This window comes from Hippichthys cyanospilos, chromosome 22 (genome assembly GCF_059441005.1).
Source record: "Hippichthys cyanospilos isolate Australia breed blue-spotted pipefish chromosome 22, RoL_Hcya_1.0, whole genome shotgun sequence".
NCBI lineage: Eukaryota > Metazoa > Chordata > Actinopteri > Syngnathiformes > Syngnathidae > Hippichthys > Hippichthys cyanospilos.
This window is the reverse complement of record NC_142390.1, coordinates 6,684,355-6,709,372: the sequence shown is the minus strand read 5'-3', so window position 1 is coordinate 6,709,372 and position 25,018 is coordinate 6,684,355. Positions and strand designations below refer to the sequence as shown.

At 41.0% G+C, this 25,018-nt stretch overlaps 3 protein-coding genes across 6 annotated transcripts; all 3 read left to right on the top strand.

Moving 5' to 3' along the window:
• Window positions 1-102: 102 nt before the first annotated feature.
• On the top strand, window positions 103-19,210 carry phtf2 (putative homeodomain transcription factor 2). Of its 3 annotated transcripts, XM_088406723.1 has the most exons (21): window positions 104-404; window positions 4,523-4,603; window positions 9,073-9,129; window positions 9,311-9,322; window positions 11,162-11,231; window positions 11,309-11,467; window positions 11,677-11,842; window positions 12,584-12,760; window positions 12,867-13,056; window positions 13,126-13,269; window positions 13,993-14,149; window positions 14,230-14,300; window positions 14,363-14,491; window positions 14,565-14,650; window positions 15,137-15,329; window positions 15,730-15,861; window positions 16,090-16,176; window positions 16,259-16,414; window positions 17,600-17,695; window positions 17,780-17,905; window positions 17,971-19,210. In XM_088406723.1, exons 2-21 carry the CDS (start codon window positions 4,559-4,561, stop codon window positions 17,989-17,991), a joined length of 2,274 nt encoding a protein of 757 aa, XP_088262849.1. In that variant the 5' UTR covers window positions 104-404; window positions 4,523-4,558; the 3' UTR covers window positions 17,992-19,210. The 3 variants fall into 3 exon arrangements, with proteins under 3 accessions (XP_088262847.1, XP_088262848.1, XP_088262849.1); XM_088406721.1 differs by having other exon boundaries at window positions 103-404; window positions 12,867-13,269; XM_088406722.1 differs by lacking the exon at window positions 9,311-9,322 and having other exon boundaries at window positions 103-404; window positions 12,867-13,269.
• Window positions 19,211-20,444: 1,234 nt separating this feature from the next.
• On the top strand, window positions 20,445-21,084 carry cdpf1 (cysteine rich DPF motif domain containing 1). Its single transcript, XM_088406742.1, has 3 exons — window positions 20,445-20,610; window positions 20,716-20,827; window positions 20,906-21,084. Exons 1-3 carry the CDS (start codon window positions 20,498-20,500, stop codon window positions 21,014-21,016), a joined length of 336 nt encoding a protein of 111 aa, XP_088262868.1. The 5' UTR covers window positions 20,445-20,497; the 3' UTR covers window positions 21,017-21,084.
• Window positions 21,085-22,298: 1,214 nt separating this feature from the next.
• Window positions 22,299-24,812, top strand: LOC148405677 (cyclin-dependent kinase inhibitor 1B-like). Of its 2 annotated transcripts, XM_088407088.1 has the most exons (3): window positions 22,305-22,997; window positions 23,240-23,350; window positions 23,764-24,812. In XM_088407088.1, exons 1-2 carry the CDS (start codon window positions 22,619-22,621, stop codon window positions 23,338-23,340), a joined length of 480 nt encoding a protein of 159 aa, XP_088263214.1. In that variant the 5' UTR covers window positions 22,305-22,618; the 3' UTR covers window positions 23,341-23,350; window positions 23,764-24,812. The 2 variants fall into 2 exon arrangements, with proteins under 2 accessions (XP_088263215.1, XP_088263214.1); XM_088407089.1 differs by having other exon boundaries at window positions 22,299-22,997; window positions 23,240-24,812.
• The last annotated feature ends 206 nt before the right edge of the window (window positions 24,813-25,018 follow it).

Sequence of the window (25,018 nt, the reverse complement as noted above, 5' to 3'; positions counted from 1 at the left end):
GACGCAGAGCAATTTCGGACCTGCATTGACTTGAGATATCCACTAGAGGGAGACAATGTTATTTTTCCTGACCATTTTGTGCATTTTTAATAAAGAGGTTTACAAAGGCAAAACGTTATTCCGGATGCGAATCGCACTCTGGCAAAATTATACGACATGTAATTGTTTTCTTCAAAAGCAAAATTAGATCGCTAAAAATGTGGAGGCGCCTTTGAGCGGGGCTTTACGGTCGGGACGAGTGAACCGAACTTGTATTTTTGCATTGCTCGTCACTCAGATGTGGAGGAGCTGAACGATTGGAAGACCTGCCTGGGAGCAGCACACCATGGACCGGGCTGCCTAGCTCCCCGACCCCGCGCTCCGTCAAGCTTTTTCTTTTTCGTCCCGTCCTGACCGTCGGAGAGGTAAGGGCGCTGCAGCCCCCGTGAGCGGCATGTCTGAGGCGAGTTGTGGGGGGAACGGCGGGGGGGCTCTTTGTGGCCGCCGGTAGCATAGCTTGTGTGGCTAGTTAGCTTTCAAGCTAGCCTCATTTTCGTAGGGGGCAAATTCACGTTAGCTTGTAAGTGTCATGAAACGTTAAAACGCTTATAAAGCCTATAAAGGAGAACTTCACGTAGCATTTGTGTTTCTCGTTGAAATAAAAACCACCACAGCGCTTTAAAAACCAGCAAAATGCTTCAATTGTTTACATTTGTATTTCCCACTTGCTCCTTATATATTACTTTGATCTGACACGTTGTCCTGACTTTGCTCACATGGGGCAACTTTGCCTCTTCTATATTGATATTTAGTTCTCAAGCAGAGATGAAATGCAACTCAAGTTTAAGCCTATCTTCCCAAGGTTAGTGTAAAATCCTTTATCTTCGTCAACCTTGACTTTTACTAGAAGCCTTCCGAGAGCATTCTTTGAAAGGTGGGGTCAGAAGGTGACAGGACGGCTCCTCAATGATTCGTTCGTCAAAGAATGTCGAACGACCTGGGTGTGTTGATGCCTTGTTGACAGATGGGAGGCGAGACTTAGGGGAAAACATGTTAAGTTGTCAACGCCGTGCAAGGTGTAAGATTGGCATCCGATGCTGGTTGCCATGGATACAATCAGGAATAGATTGCGATTGAGGGTTCCATCTTGTCGTCTTGGGTTGTCGGTGACCTCGGATGCTCGGCTGAGTGAGCCCGCCGCCCCGCAGAGCTGGTTACATCACTTGCTGCATTACAGTTACATCATCCAGCCGCAGATGTTTAAAGTGTGAATGAAGCATCTTTTTTTTCCCGCTTTGTGTCACCGCTTTGACCCGTTTCGGATGCTGTCTGATAATCACGGTTAAGAACTACAACATCCCATATGTTGTTTTAATGAGTAATTTTTTGCCTCCCCCCTCACCCAGAAACATTAACACAAAGCTGCAACGAACAATTAATTTCAGAATTAAACTTTCAATTATTTTGTCCATGTAGCTGCTACATGGACAAAATAATTGAAAGTTTACGTACCTGATTAGGATCATTTTCAAGCTCCCCCAGAGCTTGCTAATTAGCTAATTATATTGAATCAGGAGAGAAAACCGTTAAACCTGCAGGATACCGGCCCTCGAGGACTGGAGTTCGACACCTATGATTGTAGCAGATTCATTTTAATTATTATTTTTAATCAGAATATTCAAATTTGGGAGTGCAATAAGTGTACCAAGGCGTATCTCTCATACATTACTTGTTATGGTTTTGCTTATCTTGAAGCGTTCACTGGCCTTCTCGCAACCTTTGGCTGTTTTCCGAGAATTTGACATGTATAGTATTTCATTGCACTTTTTTAAGTGATAATGGATTGAGGGACACTCTCGGAGAAAGTCTTCACTGGTGCCGTTTTCTTCAATTTTCACTTTACTTCCGTGTCACGACTGTTCCAATACTTCTTTTTCATGCGGTGAAGGCAGACACGCACAGCTAAGAGGAAGGAACATGCCAATTTGAAAATGTGGCGTGCTGCACAATGTGTCCGCATTTAGCCCTGCGTAGCTTCAGTGGGGATGTGTGTGTGTGTGTGTGTGTGTGTGTGTGTGTCCAGCCTTGATTTGGCATCCTGGCGCTTTTTCCAAGCTGTAACGGGCACCCGTCATGAAATATAGAGCACCCACGGGGAGGGAGACAGAAGGTGCAGCTCGGTTGCACATCATACGTGGCAACAAGCTCTACGTTCATGTTTTTATCCAAATTGGAACCTTAAATGCTTCATTATTTTATTATTAGGTACTTGTTGACTTTATTTTTTTGAATCCTAGTTGACCTTGCGCATGTTTTATTTGGTAGACACATGTTTGCATGTTTTCAATATTCAAAATATGAGCCGCTTTGCATGTCAGTAGAATATTCCCTCTACCCTATTTGTGTCCTTTCTTAAATATTTTGTAACCTTCTTCCCCAGGCTAGTGATGATTTTCGTCCTTTTAACGGCCTTCTAAATGTGTGCACAGCAGTTTTTTTTTTTTTCCCTCTCTTGAATGAATTCTTCTTTTTCAACATATTACCATCATCATGGACCTGGCTAGTGTGTCTTTGGTGTCCAGTAAGTCTTTGGTGTCCAGTGACTTGTGTCTGCTTCCCAAAATACACATTGCAAAGCCACAGTGTATTTTGGGAATGTTGAGGGGTTTTTTTTCTTTTTTTTGTCCAGCCCTGTTTTCCCTCTGAAATTATGAGCTTCAGTGCACCCTGCAGCTAATCTGCCGTTTGAGGCCATATTAGGCAGTGTTTTACGATGTAGATTTGAGGCAACTGCTTCTGTTCTTTTGCCTTTTAAATCCAAAAATAAATGCCAAATACTATCCAAGGCCTAACTATGGCCTGATGGATTAATCTGCTGTCTGATTACACCCCTTCAATCATCGGCCGAAAATAATTGCAGGTATTTGTGACTAATAAATGAAACACTGCTGTTTATTTGACTGTCTCCTCCCCAATCCTTCTATCATCATAATGTTTCCTGCCTTTGCTGAGCGCATACAATAAGCAAGGAATAATTTGGGGGGGTGTTAGAGTAATAAATAGCACTGTAATGGTTAAAAGCTCCACCAAATTTTTATGATACAGGCCCTTTAACCCCCCCCCCCCCCCCCCCCCCCCCCCGTCCTACGTACTCTGCCTGCCCCCTCCCCCACCCTACCTGCCCCCCTCCCCCTATCCCGGGCCTTCTCGCATCGAGTGTCAAGCCTTACCGCCCTCCGCCACGGAGGAGCGACGGCAACCTATTATGACTTTTGAAGACTTTTGCAGTATGTTAGTCCAGGCTAAGCCAATCATCGAAGTCATTGAAAGGCTGGCAAATGTCGTTGTTGGCCGCTAGCAACACAAAAATTTCTAGTGCGCCCGGTTCGCAAGTTGTCGATGAAAGGATTAATCCAAAAATCGTGGGAAATGCATGATAAATCATCGGGTTTTTGATATGTCCAAAATTGGCAATATTTCCATATTTGGATGGCAGTAAATGACCATGACATGGGCTAAATTTGACACCTATAGTGTGCGCCTCAACCTCCATTTGCAAGCATTTTAAAGGGATGGCATCATGGCATATTGAAAGTTCTCAAGGTGTTAATATGCACCAATCCAAGCAACGCTCCCAATTTCATTGTGTATTTCCTTTACAGTGAAATAAAAGCATACTTTTCTGTTTTATTCTATTTTATTCTATTGAAATAATTGTTTGTTGCGGCCCTACATAACTGTGACTGCCTTCAGATGGAGGGTATTAACTTTTGGCAAATTCTGCCTAGACATTCTTCCTGTTGCTATAAACGTCTTCCCTTGTGCGAAAATGTCTCTGAGCCACTCAACATCGACTTGATCACGCTTATCTGCGGCACACTCGAAAATGCGTCACTGCTGACTCACGGCGTGAGACTCTCGACGGCCGGAGAGGAAAACATTTCATGAGAAGAGCAGAGGGTCAAAAGGAGCCACACACAGACACAGTATTTCTCAAATTTGCTTGTAGCTTCTCACATAGCTTTGTGTGGGCTTTAGCACAAAGCCCAGACTGCCTTTAAAATGTGTGACATCATCTCAGTTGGAGATCCAGCATTTGGCACCTGCTGTGGACACAGCAGCAAAGGTGGAAGTGTGTGAGACCTTGCACCTGTGGCAAATTCTCTACCTTGTTTCTCTTTCATATGTACCAAGTAAAAAAAAAAAAAAAGAAAGAATGTACCTGTCATGAATGACATGTCTTGTGCGCAGCAATCCGGCAATTGGGCGTCAACGCCTTATTGTCAAGGGTGGAGCTGGCTGCAACATTTTATTGTCATTTGTTATATGATCAAGTGCAACCACAAATAGTGCCGTTTTTTTTCAACAAACATGTTACAACTGCATGCGTGCACCCGCCTGCCAGTCCCTCCCTGTCCCTTGCATTATTAGTCAGGACACACCTGCCTCCGCTGTGTGTGCGCGCTCCCATTGGTCCCTCGCTCTCATCTTCCTCGCTTGCTCTGCCTCCCGTGTGATATAATTTATTTCTTTCCACTTCCAGTCTAAAATGCCCCAGCCGGCGAGAGGTGACATGTAAATGGCTTCCAAAGTGAAAGATGCCGTGGTGTGGTACCAGAAAAAGGTAAGAAGATGCTCTGATGGCAACGGTTGACGTTTGCTGATCTTTGACTGAGAAACTTCTTTTTTTTTCTTTTTAACTCCATCTGGCAGTGAATGCGTTAACTTACTCACTGCTAATCTAGCTAAAATAGATCTTTGACGTCTATAGCTGTCAATGGCAGTGCACGGGTTTACATATTCGCTGCCGACTACGGCCGCACGATTATGGCCAAAATAATAATCACAATTATTTTGGTCAGTATTGAAATCATGTTTGGTCAAACATATCTATTTATTGCTCTTTTTTTTTTAAAACAAGCAGTATATAAACAAGGCTTCAAGGCTTGATATTTACAAATAATAATGATAATAATAATATTAATAAATTAAAATGAATAAATAATGTAAATAATGGCAAAAACACAGGGCAACACGGCTAACTTGCCGAGAAAATGAAAATGAAACCTACTTAGAACCAAGCACATTATTTACTTTCAAGCAAATTTTAATCAAGCGCCTTTTTCAGTCATTTCAAACCGAATTTATTCCAATTTTATTTATTCGGATTTTTCAAAATGGGTCTCAATTGACAGATAGCACAATATATATTAGGTATCAGGTGAGAAACGCAACAATATTTCAGACTGGTAAATAATAGGGTGAGAAAAGCAAAACCTTAAACATGTGGGAAACATTGCCCCCTGTTGGTAGGATGATACAGTGCTTGATTTGACATGGTGTCAGCTTTTTAAACGTTAATATCGCAGAGGATCAGCTTAATCGTGGCAGCCGATATCGTGATCGGTATTAAAATTCGATAAATTTTGCAGCCCTACTGCCTAATAAGTAAAAATGAATCTTTGACGTCTATCGCCGTCAAAGGCAGTGAAATGATTCTCTTCCAACCTCTGTTGATGAAGTCATTGATTATAAATGAGATGTGTCCCAATACTTTGGCGCAAACGCGTTCCCAACACAAAACGTCGCAGCAAGTCGGTGTTGAATGTCGTCTTGTTCCGTGGTTTCCGATATCGGATCCGCCGCTGGTTTTCCATCCCCCCCCAACCCCCGCTGACCTTCCTCCCCCGGCGGCTCGCAGCGCTCACCTTACTTGTACCTCACCCGGCTGGCCGTCCTCTTTATTTTCCTCCTCAGCTTGGCAACGTGTGTCAACATGACTCATGCTTTTTAAAAATGAAACCGTTTCCTGTCACAGACTTCTCAGCTAACTGCATTGCATCGCCGTATGAGATGACACTGAGGAGTTTTTTTTTTTTTAATATATTTTTTAAAATATTCTTTCAAGCGTTTGGCTGAAGGAGGGTCTAAAACTGTCTGGTCCTAAATAAATTAGATACTAAAGTAATCAATTATTAAAGTAATCAATATACTAAGGTCAAAAAAATTACTAGAGTATGAAAATATTTACTTTAGTACCTTACTTAACCAGAGTAATCAATTACTTTAGTGCCTGATTACCTTAAGTCTCAATTGCTTTAGCACGTCATAACCTAAAGTAATCCATTACCTTGGTGCTTAGTTACCAATGGCACGCAATTGCCTTAAGTAATCGATTACCTAAAGTAATTGAGTGCCTAATACTTGTGTGCTTGGAATAATCAATTAGTTTAGTGCTTCACCTCAAATAATCTTTTTTTTTTTTTTTTTTTTAGTATGTCTTAAGTTTTTACCATAATTACTTAAATCAATTAACTCCTTCGATGCCACGGACGTATTTTCACATTTTTTTCAAAACCCTTTGAATTCCAGATACTTAAGTACACAATGGAAACTTAAGTACAGTATTTTCCGCACTATAAGGCGCACCTAAAAGCCTTAATTTTTTTTAAAAAGCTGATAGTGCGCCTTATCAGGTGCGCCTTATATATGGATCAATATTGAGATTCGTAGATAAAGTAAGCTTGACCTGTTTCTTTTGTGTGTTTACAGTTGAACAAGGTTGCTCATATTGTAATAGAGTTATTATGCTATTGAGAGTTTAGAGTTATTATTTGAGTTATTATTACTTGAGGGTGCGCCTTATAGTGTGGAAAATATAGTACATTAAAGATATTAACTTCCAGACACCTAAATGCTAAATCGATACTGAAGTATCTGGGTCTGAATGTCTTAAAAAAACGTAAAAATACGTCCTTGGCATTGAAGAAGTTATTTTAGTCCTTCATGACCTAAAAAAACCATTAATTGCGTTCTTAAGTAATGGAAGGCTTTAGTGCTCGATTTACGCATCGTGCAACCTGAAATTTGAGGTTCTACTTGAAATAGTTGAATTGCAGGAAGAGGCCTTCCTGGCTGAAATTCATTGACTGGATCTTGGAAAGCAGTTGACACACACCTGACAAAAGTAAAACTAGGTCAAACACACACGTGCGTTACCATGATCACATGGTGGAAACAAAGCAAGGGTTAATCCTCAGGCCCCAAGCAGCCAGCCATCTGACCCAAATTCCTCCCAGTTTGTTTGCTCCCTCGGGCTTCTGCCATAATTAGCACGGTATTTTTTGAGAAAATAATTCTGTGCATTTCATCATCAGCGCCATGCATAGGGCTCAACCGATTAATTGTAAATCGCGAACCTTTTGATATCAATCCATACCAAGTTTGATCTGCTTTACTTAGTTCCTTGTGAAAGTTATATTTTGTGTTTAATCGAAATAAATCCTTTGATTTTACCTTGGGAAAACGATGACCAAGCCAGTGACTGAATCGGTTTGAAAAGGTTTCTGAATATGACATCATTCCCCCACGTGTACATTTTAAAACTTTTTTTTAGTTTATGACTAAACAATGTAAATAACAGTCTCTAGATGATTAAAAATTTGTTTGCTATCCACTTGAGTGCAAAAGAAGACGTTAGTGAATTATTGGAATAAAAAACAATAATTGATTGCTAAAATATTTGACAGTGACAGCCCTATTCTCGTGTGCATACACAAAAAATTTTTTGGGGGGGCTATATCATATCGATAATGACTTAAGTATCAATTCCATCAATACTCTGATGGATCTGCACACCAATGAATTGGCGTTAAGAGATTCTTCACTCTAGCAAAAAGCTACATCAAGAGTTTTTCACGTCTATCGCCGTCATTGGCAGTCAGTGAGTTGATTGTAAATCCCAGACGATTGTTGCGGCTCCTCATCAACGTCAGTAGTCTGCTGCATTTAACGCTGGGCCCTTGGCTTGCTTATGTTACATCACCCCCCCGCACCTTTCCCTTGGCTCCCTCCCTGCGTCGCCATGGCGACCCCGACCAAGTGCCGCAGTGGCCACCCCGCATTGAATCTCGGCGCGCCAATGGCAACCGTCGAACAAAGAGCGCGCGTCGCTCGGAAAGTGATTAGGTCAACGTTGAGCTGGGAATTTAAGAGGATGAAGCCACGGCTAATTCCTCGGCTGTCAAAGTCGTGTGAGGAGCGTCATGCTAGCTCGTCTACAAACTGGCCAACTTTGACCTATTTTTGTCCTTGTGCTTCATAAAAAAAAAATCAACATTTCCACGGACAAACACTCAATTGTTTGATGTAATGCCTTAGAAAAGTAGTCGCTTTGATTGTTGTCGCGTTTGAAGCTATGCCACTTATGTCGTTCCCACGGTAACACCTGACAGGTGCCGCTCGCATGTGTTAGCGCTCACACCCACTCTTTGTGTGTGTGTGTGTGTGTGTGTGTGTATACATACAATTAATCACTGTTGTCAAACAATGTCACGTGTATTTTGTGTACACACGGACAAAAAAAAAAAAGGCAGGAATTTCACGTTTAACTTAATGAGCCGCCATCTTTATGGGTGAACTTAATTTGACCTTGGCAAACATGTTGATTCAAGATGCTTGTGGCAATTTGGGCCAACAGCTCACCATTCTTTTAATCATTTGTTCGATTTGTTGATTACTCAACAAATCAAATAAAAGAAGACATGTAACAACACATTTAAACCAAAGGCTGAATGCTCGATGGGTGGTTTAACTAACTCATTGAAAATGCAATAAAAAGTTTGTTTTACTCTTTAGGTACCAGCTATTTTTAGACACTCCTTTGTCCACACTTGAAAATACTTAAAAAAATGTGTTTAATGATGCTTAAGTTGGGGGAAAATATATATATATATATATATATATATATATATATATATATATACATATATACACATATACATATATACACATTTTTTTTTTTTTGCTTTATATATATATATATATTTTTTTTTATAATTTTATGTATTTATATACATGTATATATATTTTATTTTATGTCTTTATTTTATATATATATATATATATATTTTTTTTTTATTTTACTTTATATTTATTTTATATATATATATATATTTTTTTTTTTAATTTTATGTATTTATATATATGTATATATATATATTTTTTTTTTTATTTTATGTCTTTATTTTATATATATATATATTTATTTTTATTTGTATTTTTTCATGTAGAATCTGATTGTGTTTGTTACAGATTGGCGCCTATGACCAGCAGATATGGGAGAAGTCGGTGGAGCAGCGAGAAATAAAGGTGATCTTCCCCCCGTTATTGCTGCCACCTTGCAATCATTATTTTCCTTTTCTGTCTGTTCCCTCTCATCTTTGCTCTTGTCTAGTGTTTGTTCTTCTTTTTTTTTTAACCATTTCCTTTCTACCCCACTTCCTGCTCTTCATCTTCACCCATCCTCCCTGTCAATCGTCCTCCTCTTCAGTTTATAGCGTTGGTGAGTATTTGGCCAGCACAGTGCACGTGCGCTCACCCACGGCCTAGACTTAGCCGGACTGTGATTGGTCCATCTCGGCCCCTGACAAGCCTGTGTTTGCTGTGTTAACCCCACGCTTTAAAAAAAAAAAAATACAAGGCGTTCCAGGGACACAGTTGTGTGCAGCTGTATGTTTAAAAAAACAAAAAAAAACAAGCAGGGTTCTTTTTTTCTTGCCATTTGATCCCATACGGCAAATAATTCATCCAAGTAGGGCAATCTAGAATCGACTGAGATGTTTTTGACACGGCTCAATGGCCATTGGAAAGATAAGAGTCCATGAATAGCTCGCAGATAAGAACACAGGCTCTTTTGAACTCTCGTGCCAATATAAATCCTTTGCCAATGAGCTATCCATCTACTTGCTCGGGTCGGCCGCAAGGTAAAGCAGCTGAACCCAGGGAGAGTCACGCCGCTAAACACAAAGATGGATGTCATTTTATTTCAAGAATTGCACATTTTGCACACATTCAGGAAAAATTTTAAAGCAAGTATTTGTAATTTTTTTTTTTTTCATCGTTCTCTTGCGAAATCTCAGTTGTCACGGCTTCGTTAGATTGCGGATTTTCGTTTATAAACTTAACTTTTTTTATTCCCTCTTGATAGTGATTGAAAAACAAATCAAATGGCAAAGAAAATCCATTAAATTTCACTTGCACCTTGCGTTCCTCACACAGCTGTTCAAAAACTGTTCAAAACAGATTGTGAACAAAAAATGCTAAATCCCCCCCCCCCCCCCCCCCCCAAATCTACATTTCGCGGCTCCGAAACTGATGTGGCGGACCGAGTCTGGCCACCGGGACTTGAGTTCGACACCTGTGCTCTACAGCATCAATTTTCATTGATTTATTGATTGTTGGTTTACCTTGCTAGTTTTTTTTTATTTTTCCTCCTAAGTTGGACTAAACCAAAAAAATGCTTTCTTATTTATTTATTTATTAATGAAAAGAAAAAAAAAGCTTTAAAAGAAGGGTAACAAAGGCAAACAAAATTAAAAAAAATTGATATATTTATTAATAAATAAGTTAAATATGTTACAGCTCTACTGCGCAGATTTCAATGAGCGCGGGAATTTTTGGAAACGCACCCCGCGCGATTGTACGAGTTCATAGATCAGATGTGACTCAAACGTGCATGTGAAGTGTGTTTTCTATGTACAGTATGTATTCTGCAACTCATTCCCAACACGTGCTCGGTGTGGCTTGGTAGATGTGTGTCACCCAAAAAAAAAAACACAAAAAAAACAACACATTCAAGGTAGGGTTGCACAAGTAATGCAATTCAAATCGACATCACAATGTAGTGGAATGCAATTTTTGACTTGATTGTAAATAGTATAGTCTTGTTATGAATATTTTCTATATATAGTGTCAAGATTTGCTTAAAAATTTCACTGTGCAGCACAGACTTGTAATTTGAATTATTTAGAGGCGCAACGATTAATCCACAGCTAATCATCTCCCCTCAAATAATATTTTTGGGAAAGCATTCATCATTTGAAGACCTAAAATTGGGCACATGCTCAGAATTTCGCTCTCAAGTGGAAATATTTTAGTCCTGTATGGAAGCAGACTCATGCTGTTTATAAGAATCGGATTTATGGACAAAAGAATCCCTCGAGTAATGAGGGACTTTTTGACTTGACCAAAGTTGTCATGAGGTCAAAGGGCATTTTGTCATTTACACCATGATGCAAATAGTTCAGGAGGAATGCAAGTAGAGCTTGTAGAAAGCACGGTGTGCCTCCTAATTTTTTTTTTTTTAATGCGCCCCCACTGACTTTTTACTTTCTACTCCTAGGGCCTGAGGAACAAGCCAAAGAAGACGGGCCACGTCAAGCCAGACCTCATCGATGTGGACCTGGTTCGAGGTGAGAAGATGCCTAAGCCGCATGGCACGCGTGATCCCCAAAACCCAACATTGATCTTCTTGCGTTTCCTTCCCGAGGCTCGGCCTTCGCCAAGGCCAAACCGGAGAGTCCGTGGACCTCGCTGACTCGCAAGGGCATCGTGCGCGTGGTCTTCTTCCCCTTCTTCTATCGATGGTGGATCCAGGTCACCTCTAGATCAATCTTCCTTTTGCTGCTGGCTCTCTATCTCTTGCAAGGTCCGTCCACTAAAACGCCAGTCGGATTAGACATCTATTCGTAGACATAAATAGATAAGAGAAATCTATATATATTCATAGGAGTATAGAACATACAATATACTGACCAGGTTTATAAATATTCAACAGGACTCGAACAAATACATTTAATTTTGGCTCAAAAAGAGTTCAAATCGGATTAATTGATTAATCAAATTTTTTTTGGGCAGTGGCGGCGGCGCTCCTGTACGCCGCCATCCCGCAGCCTCACGGGATCCCCGCCACCGAGGTGTTTGGCGCCATCTGGCTCATGCTTCTTCTTGGCACCGTGCACTGTCAGATCGTGTCCACCAGGACGCCCAAGCCGGCCTCCGGCATCGGCGGCAAGAGGCGCAGGTGATGACCTCACAAACGTTTTTTTTTCTCCCTTTTCATTTGTCATGGAGGGATTTCATTGTAACCTAATTCTCTTAATATTTTTTATCAAACACGTTTTGCCACTTGCCAACTGAAAATGACTCTAAAATCGGGGATCAGTACTCTCCATGATAAATACATCATTGCTTTGAGTTTGACTCTAATTTGTGTGTTTTGGGCGTGTTTCCATTCTTACTTTCGGAATTTGTGTTGCTCTGAAGTTTCTACACACACACATATCGGGAGGGCTCATGGGATTTTTTTTTTTTTCCCTCTAGATGGCACTCTTGGTTTAAAGCTGTAACACATTGCAATATATTTTTAAACCAAGAACAAGAAAGGATTGATTATTGCAACAAATAGTAAAATTACTGCGCATAAATTGCATTGAAACATTAAGTTTCACTCAGCAACCTTTTTGAACCTTTGGAATCTCTTGTTTTAATTCACCACCAAACGTAATCCGGTCTGCTTTTATACGGAATTGCAACAATGGCTCTAAATAAAAAACGGTTAATGACGTTTCTTTAATCATCACTTCTGAAAGCGGCATTAATTACAAAAAAGAAGCACGTAGTCTACATTTACAGAAGCTGTGTTTTGTTTTTTTTCTCTGTTGCTCTTGATTTGCTCTAGATCAAACAGAATAAATTCCGACAGGATCCAAATGGGTTTTGTGCGCAAGGCTCCTAAGCGTGTCTTCTTCTTTTCCGACTGAAGGAAGTTGAGGAAGGCCTCTCAGATGGAGGTGCATAGGGAAGGCGAAGGCTCTAGCACTACTGATAACACACAGGAGGGGGCGCCAACGCCGCTACCGCCGCACTCCTTTCCGGCCGGCGCCAAAAACAGCCTGGGCGCTCTCTTCCACGATTTCTGGCATGATCTTTGTAAAGCTGGGTGTGTATTTCTTCCCCTTGGTCTTTTTCGAGCCGGTCCTTTTCTTCCGTCCGCCCTCGCTTCAATCGGTAGAAGGAACTCCCATCGCTGACGGTCCCGTCCGCAGGTCCAAGAAGTCCAAGCTGTCCATGGACAAGTCGACGGAAACGGATAACGGTTACGTGTCTCTTGACGGGCGCGTGACGGCCCGCAGCAGCGAGGAGGGGCTGCAGCCGCAGCACGAGCAGCGCTGGCAACTCTTCAAGCGGCTGGACGAGGCGCGAGCCCCGCCCTCGCGCGCCTCCGCCGCCGCCAAGGTGAGCCGCCCGGCGCCCCGCGCCGACGCCCGCCGGCCCCTGACCCCGCCGCTCGGCGCCGTCCCGCAGGAGCCGGCGTCGGACGAGGCCTCCAGCGAGGAGGACCCCGAGGCGTCTTACATGGCCCTCCGCAGGGGAGTGGAGAGACTCCACTCCGACTGCGCGCTGCGGAACCGCAAGAGCAAGCACTACAAGAAGCACTATGACGCCGAGGTAAACTAGTCGCCGTGGCGACACAATAGAATGCCGACAGTTTTACTCTGTTTTGATTTTGATGCAAACCTTTTGTCTTTGCGAACATTTTTTTGTGGGTGTTTTTTTTTGTTGGAAGCCGAAGGTCAGTTTTATTCTGTTTTCGAAATGGTCCATTTTGTAGAAAATGGTGTTGGAAAAAAATGTACTGAGACCGCATCACTGTCTTCAATGTCGCTTCGTGGTTTTTCATGGCTCCCCTGTAAAATTTGCTTTTTCATCAAGAGGTTCCCTCCGATTGGCCCGCACCCATTTTTTTCATTTTCGGTTTTAAATGTGACCGATAAAAGCATGCCTGATACCAATTTTCCGACCCTTAATTCATAAATATTACAAATATCATTTTTAACGTTTCATTTATGCCGCACACATACTTCTGCTAAATATCCTAACTTATCCTCTTACTTCCAGAATTCATGTGTCCATTTTATCTCAGCAAAAAATCAAAGTTAATTGCATCCCAGCCAAACACATGAGACAAGATTGGAAAAGCCATGATGTCCCTTAGTGAGGACACTAGGACTTAGTAGGGTAGCTCCAATGGCTCAGAATGAATGGACATAAATGAAAAGGCTGGCTTTTTAATGGGTTTAATGTCTCCTCAAACTTGACCTTGGCACTGAATGTTTTGACTAGCGCCTTAGGAGGTTTTTTTGTTTGTTTGTTTTTTTTTTTTTCCATCAGGACGTTCCCAAGTCGGGCACCAGCTGCAGCTCCAGGTGCTCCAGCCTGAGGACTCAGGACTCCGAGAGCACTCGGCACGAGTCGGAGACGGAGGACCTGCTCTGGGAGGACTTCTTGCACTGCGCCGAGTGCAGGTCATCCTGCACCTCCGAGACGGGTCAGACATTTGTGAGATCTCCTGAAACAAAACCCCCAGCGCAAACTTTGGCGCCGACTGAGAATTGTCCTCCTTGACAGACGGAGAAGGAGGCGGCGCACCAATATGTCCTCCTACCAAGAAGGAGTACAGAGACGATCCTTTCCATCAGGTCAGGAAATTTGAACGGCTTACTGCTCTTTCTTGTTGGAAGCCAACATTTCCTCTGCTTAGGGCCACGCCCCCTGGCTGCACAGCTCCAATCCGGGGCTGGAACGAGTCAGCGCCATCGTCTGGGAGGGAAACGAGTGCAAGAAAGCCGACATGTCCGTCCTGGAGATCAGCGGGATGATCATGAACCGAGTGAGCGCACAGTTTCGACTTGAACACCTAAAAAAAAAAAAAAAAAACCTCTTAACACGCTTGTGTGTTCCAGGTGAATCTTTACACTCCGGGAATCGGTTACCAGATGTTTGGAAATATGGTGTCGGTCACACTGGGACTCACTCCCTTTGCTTACAGGTGACTCCAATTTTTTCCCATTCACTGCCGTCGACGACAAAATATGTCAGGGGAACTCTTGAGGCGTCGTAACATTTGGTGGACATTTAAACCCAGAAGGACCATAAATGGCCATAAATGATCTTTTCAATAACTTCCGTTTTAGCTATCGATTTAGTTTGTGGGAAAAATTGAACAAAGCTGATTTTATCGTAGTTTTTTTTTTTGAGGAATTACTGTTGAAAAATAACACGCAATTCCGAGGGTCCATAAATGGTTCCCATTATAAAAGTGTTGAAATAATTAATACTATTCATATACTATATTTTACTTTCACTATATCAGTTCGTTCCAATAACTTCCGAGTTAACTATAGAAATAATGCTTGTAAAAAAACAAACATACAAAAAAACGTATGTTTTTATCAAGCGTCTGTCAAAAAAGAAAAAAATTGCAGGAATAAACACAAACTACATCAAATAAGTGGAATACGATTTGTGTTATCAGACTGGCCCAGTACCGCGACTTAGATCAGCTGACCATCCTGTCGGCCAACGAGCTGTTGGCGGTGGCGCTGGGGGGCGGCACCGGCTCGGACACCCTGGTGGTCACCATGGTAACGCTGAGCTTCATGGTGCGGGTGTGCCTCATCTGGCTCTTCTTCTTCTTGCTGAGCGTGGCGGAGAGGACCTACAAGCAGGTGAGGTCACTCACCTCTAATTGGAATGATCAATGAAATATTAGTATACATATATATTAGTACATATATATAGTATTGTAGGGATATGTAAATGTTATTGTACGATACTTTCTTGCCAGCCTGTTCATTTTTATCCATTGTGGTGAGGATTTGTTTTTAGTCTGTATATTTGGACGCTTAGAATGACCCTACTAAGTCCTGGCGTCCTCACAAGAGGACATTCTCTCCAATCATATCTTGTGTGTTTTCAATTGTTTTTGCTGTCCTGACAAAATGGACAAGACAGAGGACACGCATGAATTGGCTGGCTCATAGGAATAGTAAAAACAAACAAAAAAAAATGCTAAGCATAAGGTCCAATCCATTCGAACTAAAAGTTTTTTTTTTGTTATTGTTTCAGAGGCTGCTGTTTGCCAAACTGTTTGGTCACCTGACCTCAGCCCGAAGAGCCAGGAAATCGGAAGTTCCTCATTTTCGACTGAAGAAGGTCCAGAACATCAAGATGTGGCTGTCACTACGCTCATACCTTAAAGTAATATTCAGCGCTTCTTGATCATTTAATGAATTATGATTTATTTATTTTTTTGGCATAAAAAGCATGTCATCGGCTATTTACATACTGTAATTCGTAACTGTTGCCCCCCTATAAATCACTTTAATCGTTTGCCTTCATATTTGAGTATTTTCTTTATTCATATATCCATATGTCATCAAATAATGACGGTAGATTTTTTTTTTAAGTTATTTGTTGACTTTTCAGCGTCGCGGCCCCCAACGCTCCGTGGACGTCATCGTGTCTTCAGCCTTTCTCTTAACGCTCTCGGTTGTCTTCATCTGCTGCGCGCAGGTAACGTACGACGGCGCGCGCTCCCCGCCCTTGTCGCTATGACGACCGCGCTCACACTCTTCCATGTTTCCATGCGGCACAGTTGCTGCATGTGCACGACACCTTCCTGGAGTGTCACTACAACTGGGAGTTGGTCATCTGGTGTTCCAGCCTGTCCCTCTTCCTGCTCAGGTTTGTCACGCTGGGCTCGGAGACCAGCAAGAAGTACAGCAACACCTCCATCTTGCTCACTGAACAGGTGAGGGAAAGCTTTTCAAACCTTATCCAAACCTATGTTATTCGTGAATGCGTGCAAAAACCTTAGGTGAAAACATCACGACTTCATACACATATTAAAAGTAGTAACATAATCTACTGTACAGTTAAATTAAGTAACATAAATATACAAAGGAAAAATGACATTTACCTTTGGGGCGACGTGACTTGAGCTGGGTGGAGGCGGAGGGGAGCAGAGACCAACCCGCAGAATTTATTTATTTTCTTAAACGGGAACTTTTCTCAAACTAGAACATATCACCGGCGATTTCCTTCTCTTTAATCCATAATAGAGGAAGCCTCTCCATTTTGTTGTCGAGCGAGGTCCGTCCCCCGGCAAGGAAAGTCTTGCCCTTAGAAGATTGCCGAGCGGTTACGGCCATACTCCGTGCGCTTTCTTTGTATTTTTTTTTTATTATCTCCTGCTTGGTTTCTATTGTCATCATCTTCTTCTTCCTTTACTGCCGCTAGCAATTTTAGAAGCCATGTCTAACAGATAAAGTTTGCAAAGTTTTCACAACATACCGACCAGCTGTGCCATCAAGCTAGATGAAGGCGTTCGGCCAATAGCATATCGGCATTTCTGTGATTGATGTGACGCCAGCCAATGGCATATCGGCATCTCCGTGACTGAGATCGTGACTGTGAACTTAATCGACCAATAGCATATCGGCATCTCCGTGACTGAGACCGTGACTGTGACCTTATAAGACCAATAGCATATCTGTGTTTTGTGACATGCGAGAACAGTTATTTTTTTTGATGTAGCAACGCGAAAAAAATAGTGCAGACACACTGACCGGCATGTTGGATTGTTCGTGAGACGAAAGGTTTGTGCGTAAGAGGGGGACAAAAAACGCCGCCGTCCACGTTCGTAAGATGAAAAATTCGTAAAACAGGGAGTTCGTAAACCGGGGGCCCACTGTATATGTATTTTTTTTTTTCTATCAAGTAGTGTGTTGACTTTTTTTTTTTCCCCCAATCAATCTGATTAAGCACGTTTAAAAAAAAAAACAAACGCTAGTCAGTTATTTTGACTCCAGCATTAGAGTCGCCACCAACGTGGTGCTTTCACATGCAGTGGGACATTTCACTCTAGTCACTTCTTTTTCCTACGACCAAACTTGTGTGGTCCTTTCATAGTACTGATTGTATGTGTGTGTATCAGATCAACTTGTATCTCAAGATGGAGAAGAAGCCCAACAAGAAGGAAGAGCTGACGCTCGTCAACAACGTCTTAAAACTGGCAACCAAACTCCTCAAGGTGTCACATGATCTTCTCAATGGATCACTCCATAAATTGCACAGGAGTGATGCTTTTTTTTTTTTTTTTTTTGCGGTCTTACAGGAGCTGGATAGTCCATTCCGGCTTTACGGTCTGACCATGAACCCCCTGCTATACAACATCACCCAGGTGGTCATCCTGTCTGCTGTCTCGGGAGTCATTTCGGACCTTTTAGGATTCAACTTGAAGGTGAGCCGGGTAAAATATGCCCCCCCCCCTGCATGTGTGTAACACGTGTGTGTGACTATGCGCAGCTGTGGAAAATCAAGTCGTGACATTTAAGATGACTGAAGAAAACGACCACGACGTATCATCAGAGATCTTTGACCTTCAACAAGCTATATACCCGCTCAGTGTTCTCACTTTTATTTAACTTTACTATTTATGACATCACACGTTGCTCGCTAGAGCCTAAATTATTTTATTTTTATCATGAATATGTTATCGCATTACTTTTGTTTGTTCTCAGCTCAGTCCAACGTTTGAAGGTCCACTTTATTGTGCTTATTTTTTATTCTTGCTTTAAGTTACTCAAGTGTTCTGTTAGCGTGTGATAACACTGGGGAACAATTAAAAAAAAGGTTAAAATGAAAATTGGCATGTTGGAGAAGATCCGTTTTGGATACCGCATCCAAATATTTGATGGACACAGCTCAACCCAACAAAAAAACGTGTTCGCCAGTGTCATACAAAGTTCCAGTTTTCAACACATCAACGTTCGGTACAATTTCCTAATACGTCAACATGAATCTAATGACCGCAAAGAAAAGAATTAGAAAGGAAACTGAAGCTAGAAGATGCTAACTGGAAGACTACAAACATGGAGGTCTGAACAGTAAATGAACACAAAATGACTTTTTTTTTCCCCCTCGCGTTTTTAATTCACTCATGTTATTTGTTTTTATGTGCCCATTTCAATCAACGGTTGGTTCGACAGTATTTTTACGTTCATATTTTCCCTCTGAGCCGCGTGAAAACAACACATCGGAAACCGGGGTTTGCTCGGGTTTACATGCGTCAGTATTAGCTTGTAAGATGGTTTATTGAAAACAAATGCACTTTAAACACACAGAAAAACATTAAGTGGATAATTTGCGTCACTCATCAAATTGAAATGCTGACGAATAGTTGATGTGTTAGCATGTTGCTAACAATATTATTCATTGTGTGCATTTGAAGGAGACCAAAGTGCTTGCTTTTACTGATTGTCTGCTTCCTGTCTTCTCTTTTGGTAAAAGAATGTATTTGTAGCTTTAAATTGTTATTATCAATCTGTATATTTTTTATGTTTATATGTGGTTTTTTTGGTGGTCTGTATTTTCAAGTTTGTTCTTCACACTTATGAGAAGAAGCACGTTTGAATGTTTTATTTTTTTAAGTAACAAAGAATTGTATGTTGCAACATGAAGTTCCTACGGTCCACATAATTTAAGTTGTTGAGAGGGAACTGGTCTGTTGACTTTTATAATAAAATCCAAGCGCTGGATGATAAAACTGCAGCGTGTTTGTGATTTATTTTATTTTTATTATTTTTTTAACACAAACTTGTTTATGAGCTGATGCCTTAAAAACATTCTAAACTCATTCATCCGGCAGTAAAATGTTAAATATTATGTCCTACTTGAAAACTACGTAGAAATACTGTAGTTAAAAACACGTTTTCACTTTGTCAACTTAAAATGACGTCACATCGTGAAGGCTCTGAACACGTGACGTTCGGCTGACTCGTGATTGGTGGTTACCTGAGCCAGGTCCCAGTGGCGTCGTTTTCAATCGACGGCAAGTGGGCATACGTTTTGAAAGTGACAAATAATTATCAAATTAACTTTAGAGTAAATGCTTTGTTTACTGTTGAAGTTGGTTGAATAATTTTTATTTATTACTTATTTATTATTATTTTTTAATTAGAAGCTTATCTTTGATTAAAAGCGTTCAGGTGAAAATTTGGTTACCTTTTAACGGCCTCTCAATTGCTTATAATGTATTAGTCTGCCCTCTTGTGGAAATAATGGAAAACTACAGGGCATTTCTTTACAAACTACAGTACAGTGTTTTTATTTGGGGTTACTTGTTAAATTATGACCATGACATGATTAAGGTCTGAAGTGCAAATGAAAAAACTCTAAACCACATTACATGAAATAAAATCGCATTTTAGAAAACAAATGAACAAAAGACGAAACACGTTTACATGTCAGAAAACATTCTCACAAAAGACGTAACAAATTTACCTACATTTCAGAAAACATCTGAACAAAAAAAAAGAAAAAATTAAATGTATAAAAGCATTTTGACAGAAGCCGAAAAAAGTTTGTATTTCACAAAACAAATCAACAAAAGACAAAACACATGTCAGAAAACTATTGACTTCCGGTCTCTTACTGTGAAGGGTTGGCAATAGTGTGCGTTTTTTCTTCATTTCGATTTGTTTCAGCGTTTGTAAACGTGTTTCCTCAATTCTAAAATGATCTTCGGCTTTTATTCATTTGTTTTTTTGAAATGTAAATTTGTTTCTGCTTGTTTGTTTTCTGGGATGTTTTCTTAGTTTGTTTTGAGAAATGTAAACTTGTGTCGTCTTTAAAAAAAAATCCTAGAATATTGAGGATTTTTTAAAGTGCTTTAGAGCGATGAAAAAAAAAGTATAATTGATCGAAGGACACGTACAATTTGGTCGTTTATCCATTGCCATTTCTCTCCGATGCGCTAGGTGGCAGTAAAGATTCACCCACTCACTGCGGCTTTAGCAGCAAATGAAATGATCCAGGGTGTTTTAGCTCAACAATGGACGAGAGTGCACGCGAACACCGTAAAAAAACATTTTTGTGCCAAATATGTGGTTTAAGATGTCCTTATACATCCTACGGACAGAAACCACCAAACACCAGAGCCATCGTGTAAGTGAAAATGAAGCCAAACGAGTAGCTGCGTTCAGTGAATGCTAATGCTAGCTAACATGCACGTTTATTTATTTTTTAATCCATTCATGTGTTGTTGCCCAGTTTGCTTGAGGAGTGTTATGTGACGAAAGACCCATTCAGTCCAGATAAGGAGAAGTTCCTCGTCCTGGGTTCCAAGTGTAGCTCGTGTGGCGTTACTGTATGTGCTGGTTCGGTAAGGATTCTCCTCAGTTCCATTGAAATGCTTGTGCTTCTCCACCCACTCAATGTGACTTGTTTACATCGTTGCAAGGACTGCAGTCTGTTCTACACCAAGAGGTTCTGTCTGCGCTGCGTCAACAAAAACCTGCAGCAATTTCCACGCCAGATCCGAACGGAGCTTGCCAAGAAGTTGCCACCATAGATTTATGACCTTTAAAAAAAGTATATATATATATATATATATATATATATATATATATATATATATATATATATATATATATATATATATATATATATATATATATATATATATATATATAGATAGATAGATAGATAGATAGATAGATATATAGATATAGATAGATAGATAGATCATTTTCCTCACATTGTAGTCGCTCATGTTCGTCTTATCGCAAGCTTTTTTTTTAGCTGCGAAGGATCACAGACACCTCAATATTTTTTTTTTTCACCTCTAATCTGCTCTGAGTGGATTTACAAAGATTCAATCAAGTTGTTGATTGGACCAAGCGGCGCTTGGTCACATTTAAAGTCTTTACCGCACAGTTAGATTCGAGCTGCGATGCTAATGCAAATTAGAGCATCAAAATTAAAGCGTTGATTTGAGAGATTAATGTAAATTTTATGAAGCGTTAAAAAAATGAACTCTTAACTTTGCAAACCAAATTTAGAAGTCACTGCCTCAAAGATGGATGTTTATGGGTTTTTTTTAAGTTGTTCGCCTTCTCATTAAAAAAATAATTTCTACGAGTCTTTCAAAGAATGCGTTGCAACTCTTTGAAGTCAAATATTATGCGGATGTTGCTTTTAAGTTCGAAGATCTTAGGTAAATATCTTACAAGTTCCTTGGGACATAGTTGCAAAATTAGGAAAAATCTTGGAAAATTTTGTGATGAATTAGTTTTAAAAAAACTAGTCGCCTGACAACACATATACGAACTACGCCTTCTAGTGGATGTAATTAGCATATGTTTGACCTTGAATCAACCCGAATGGATGATACGTGCATTTTTTTTCTAGTCGTTAGAAAACTAGCTAGCTTTCTTTCAAGCTTGGGCTTCGGTCCTTTTAATTTATTTCTGCTCCCCCAACTTCGTTGTATATTTGTTGCACACAATGACAATAAAGGAAACAATGTGTTCTATTTTGTTGTCTTGTGTCGTAGTGCAAGTTCAGAGTGCAAGTCTCATTTCTTTAATCTACTTTGTCTGACGTCATTTGTTGTGTTTGGACCGCCACAGCCAGCAATCTGATTGGACGGTTCATGGACATGCAACCAGCTTTATTTTTTTTACTTTTTTTTTTTTTTTTTTGCTACTTTGTCAAAGCTGATCATAGGACGTTTTTAATCGGGGCGTGAGGCTGGAGTAGTAGTGTGTTTACTTGCTCCACTTTTCCGACTGTGCTGCTTTAAGAGCTCGGGGCTGTGTGGGCGGGGCAACGCAAGCGCGCAGACCAATCAAAGGTCGGGTCTGTTTAAATAGTCCTTCATGTCGACTTGCCTTCTTCACTCACGGCTCACTCCAACGCCATGTTGGCTCTTACGATCTAATTCCTGCGTATGTCCGCGTATGCTTTTGCAGAACTTGACCGGAGTGGCTTTTGAAAACATCCCCCCCCGTACCTTTTTCTTTGGTGGATTTTTTAAATTTATTTATTTATTTATTTGCATGGCGCACTGGAGTACACGCGCTGCATTGCCGTTGTGACTTCGTAAGGAATACTCCAAAGGATTAGAGGGTGTTTTTTTTTTTTGGTTTTTGTTTTTTTTTTCTGTTGTCATATGTGCAACAAAATGTCAGACGTGCGCCTTTCCAACGCGAGTCCGACGCTCGAGCGGGTCGACGCGCGGCAGCAGGATCGCGTTCGACCCCCGGTGTGCAGGAACCTTTTCGGCACACCTGACCCAGATGAAGTCCGGCTTGCTTTGACCGCGACCGTCCAGGAAGACGCGCGTTCCTTCATCGAGCGCTATAACTTCGACCCGGTCCAAGATAGCCCGCTGCCGGCTGGGGACTTTGAGTGGATGGAGGACCGGGTGGCGCCCGAGTTCTACTCCCGGCCGCCGCACCGGAGGCGGGGGCCGCGAGTGGACGCCTCCGGGGAGTCTACCCGCAGTCAAAGCAAAGACTCTTCGAAGAAAAGACCGTCGGATGCTGCAGGTGAAAACAACACTCATAAAAAAACAAAACAAGAAGCACACGCCCTCTCCGATGCATCTTTGCGGATTTTGCATTTCCTGATTTTTTTTCTAAATAGGGGTACCCCCCTTCCCTCCCTCCCTCCCTCCATCCACTCCTCCCTCCACCCTTGGCTAGGACGTGCAGCTCCGCACAGCGACCCCCACCCCTCACCCCAAAGTACTCCCCCCTCCCCCCTCTGACGAGTCTTTCGCTCCCGCCAGGTCTGCCGTGCCAGTGCCCGAGAAAGAGGTCGCATTCCGGGGGAGACAACGACGACGATCCGCCCAGGGGCGCTGGAGGTCCGGCGGGGGAGGTCCTGTGAGACAGAGCAGGTCATTGAACGCACCACGAGCGCTTTATTGTCTCACATCTCAATCATCGTCCCATTATTACTACAACTGCTATCACAGAAGTGGACATTAGACCACAGGTGTCAAACTCAAGGCCCCGGGGCCAGAATCGGCTGACACCTCATTAAATATGACACCCAAAAGCAAATCATGTGTGAACGTACATCATCTGTATTCAAATTTCACATTTTCCCGAAAATATGTATTGGTACAATAACTTGTATAAACTACTCTCCTTGTCACCTGATTACAAAAATAGTTGTAAATGCATTTGTTTTCATACAATTTGGCAATTAAACATAACGACCCTTGGGGGCAACCTGTTGCTCCAAAATTGATAACTCGTATAAAAAAAATTCTTCATGCATTCAAGTGCTTCCCTGCTTGTTTTGCAGACATGGAAAAGTGTCCTCAGCAGACCCCATAGGAAGGCAATAGAGGCTGCATAAGCACTGAAATATGTACACTATCAAGGTTTGGCACTCATTAACATTATTTTGTATTCCGAAATTGCCTCAGAAGCAGCAATGTAGCAAAAAGTGTGCAAATTTATGATTATCCCCATGGACCCTTTCTTGTATCTTGTGTTACTACCTATGTTGTTTTTTTTTTTTTTTAATATGTAGCACATGAAAAGCGTTCTGCTTTTAATGCCTGTTTTTTTTTTTTTTTAATATGTGTGAATTTTGACACGGGGGAAGTTGCAGTGCAATTTTAACCCTAAAAATATGTTTCAAGTGGTCATTTATGTGTCATCATTATTCAGGTATTCCACTTTTTTAAATGCAGATTTCAACAAGTCAGGGTTGTATGGAAACTTAAATGTCTTCTTTTTTTTTTATTATGGCCTTATGTGTCCCAGTGTTTTAGCTTGTTACACTGGCAAGGTTCCATCTTACCTGGGAATAATCACAAAAGATAACGTTTACATGTTCTCCTGATGTGCCCCTTTTTATTTCATGATTTAAAAAAAAAAAGTCGGGTTTTGCCAAAGTGTGTGCCTTTTTTGGCTGAGCAATATTTGACCAAATTTCACAGTATTTGTTGATAATCCTAAGATTTAGAAGAAAAAAAAATCTATATGTTTGAGCGGCTTAAACTGCAGCCCTTATGTTGAACTGTGGTGTCCAGATAAAAATGTTTTTTTTTTTTTAAAAATCACTGGGCGACTTATGCAAATATGTGAAATTCATGTGGAACATGTAATTGCACTATTCAAGTTTTTGTGTTGTGGCAGAAAAAAGGTTGCACTGCCTCAGTGAGGGGGTAAACTGAAGTGTACCTGTGTGCCTTTTTGTTTTGGAAAAACACTGAAAATTGATACTAACTTATTTATGTTTTGATGTGCGTGTGTGGGAGTTTGTGTGGCTTTTCCAAAGTGACATTTTTGTAAATATGTTTCAATCATTGTTTTCAAAAGATGAATAAACTTTTGCAAAATTGAGCCTATAATGTTTTTCATGTTTTATTTGTCCTTCCAAAGTCAACTTATTATTCTGCCAAGTTCCCCCACAGGCAACTTTAAGCAGCCAACCACTAATCAAAGCTCACTGATATGCACTGGAAGCTTATTTGCGTTACAGTGTAACCTCACATGCACTTGGCAACAACTGCGCGATAGTAAGCGAGCTAAAAAAAAAAAAAAAAATC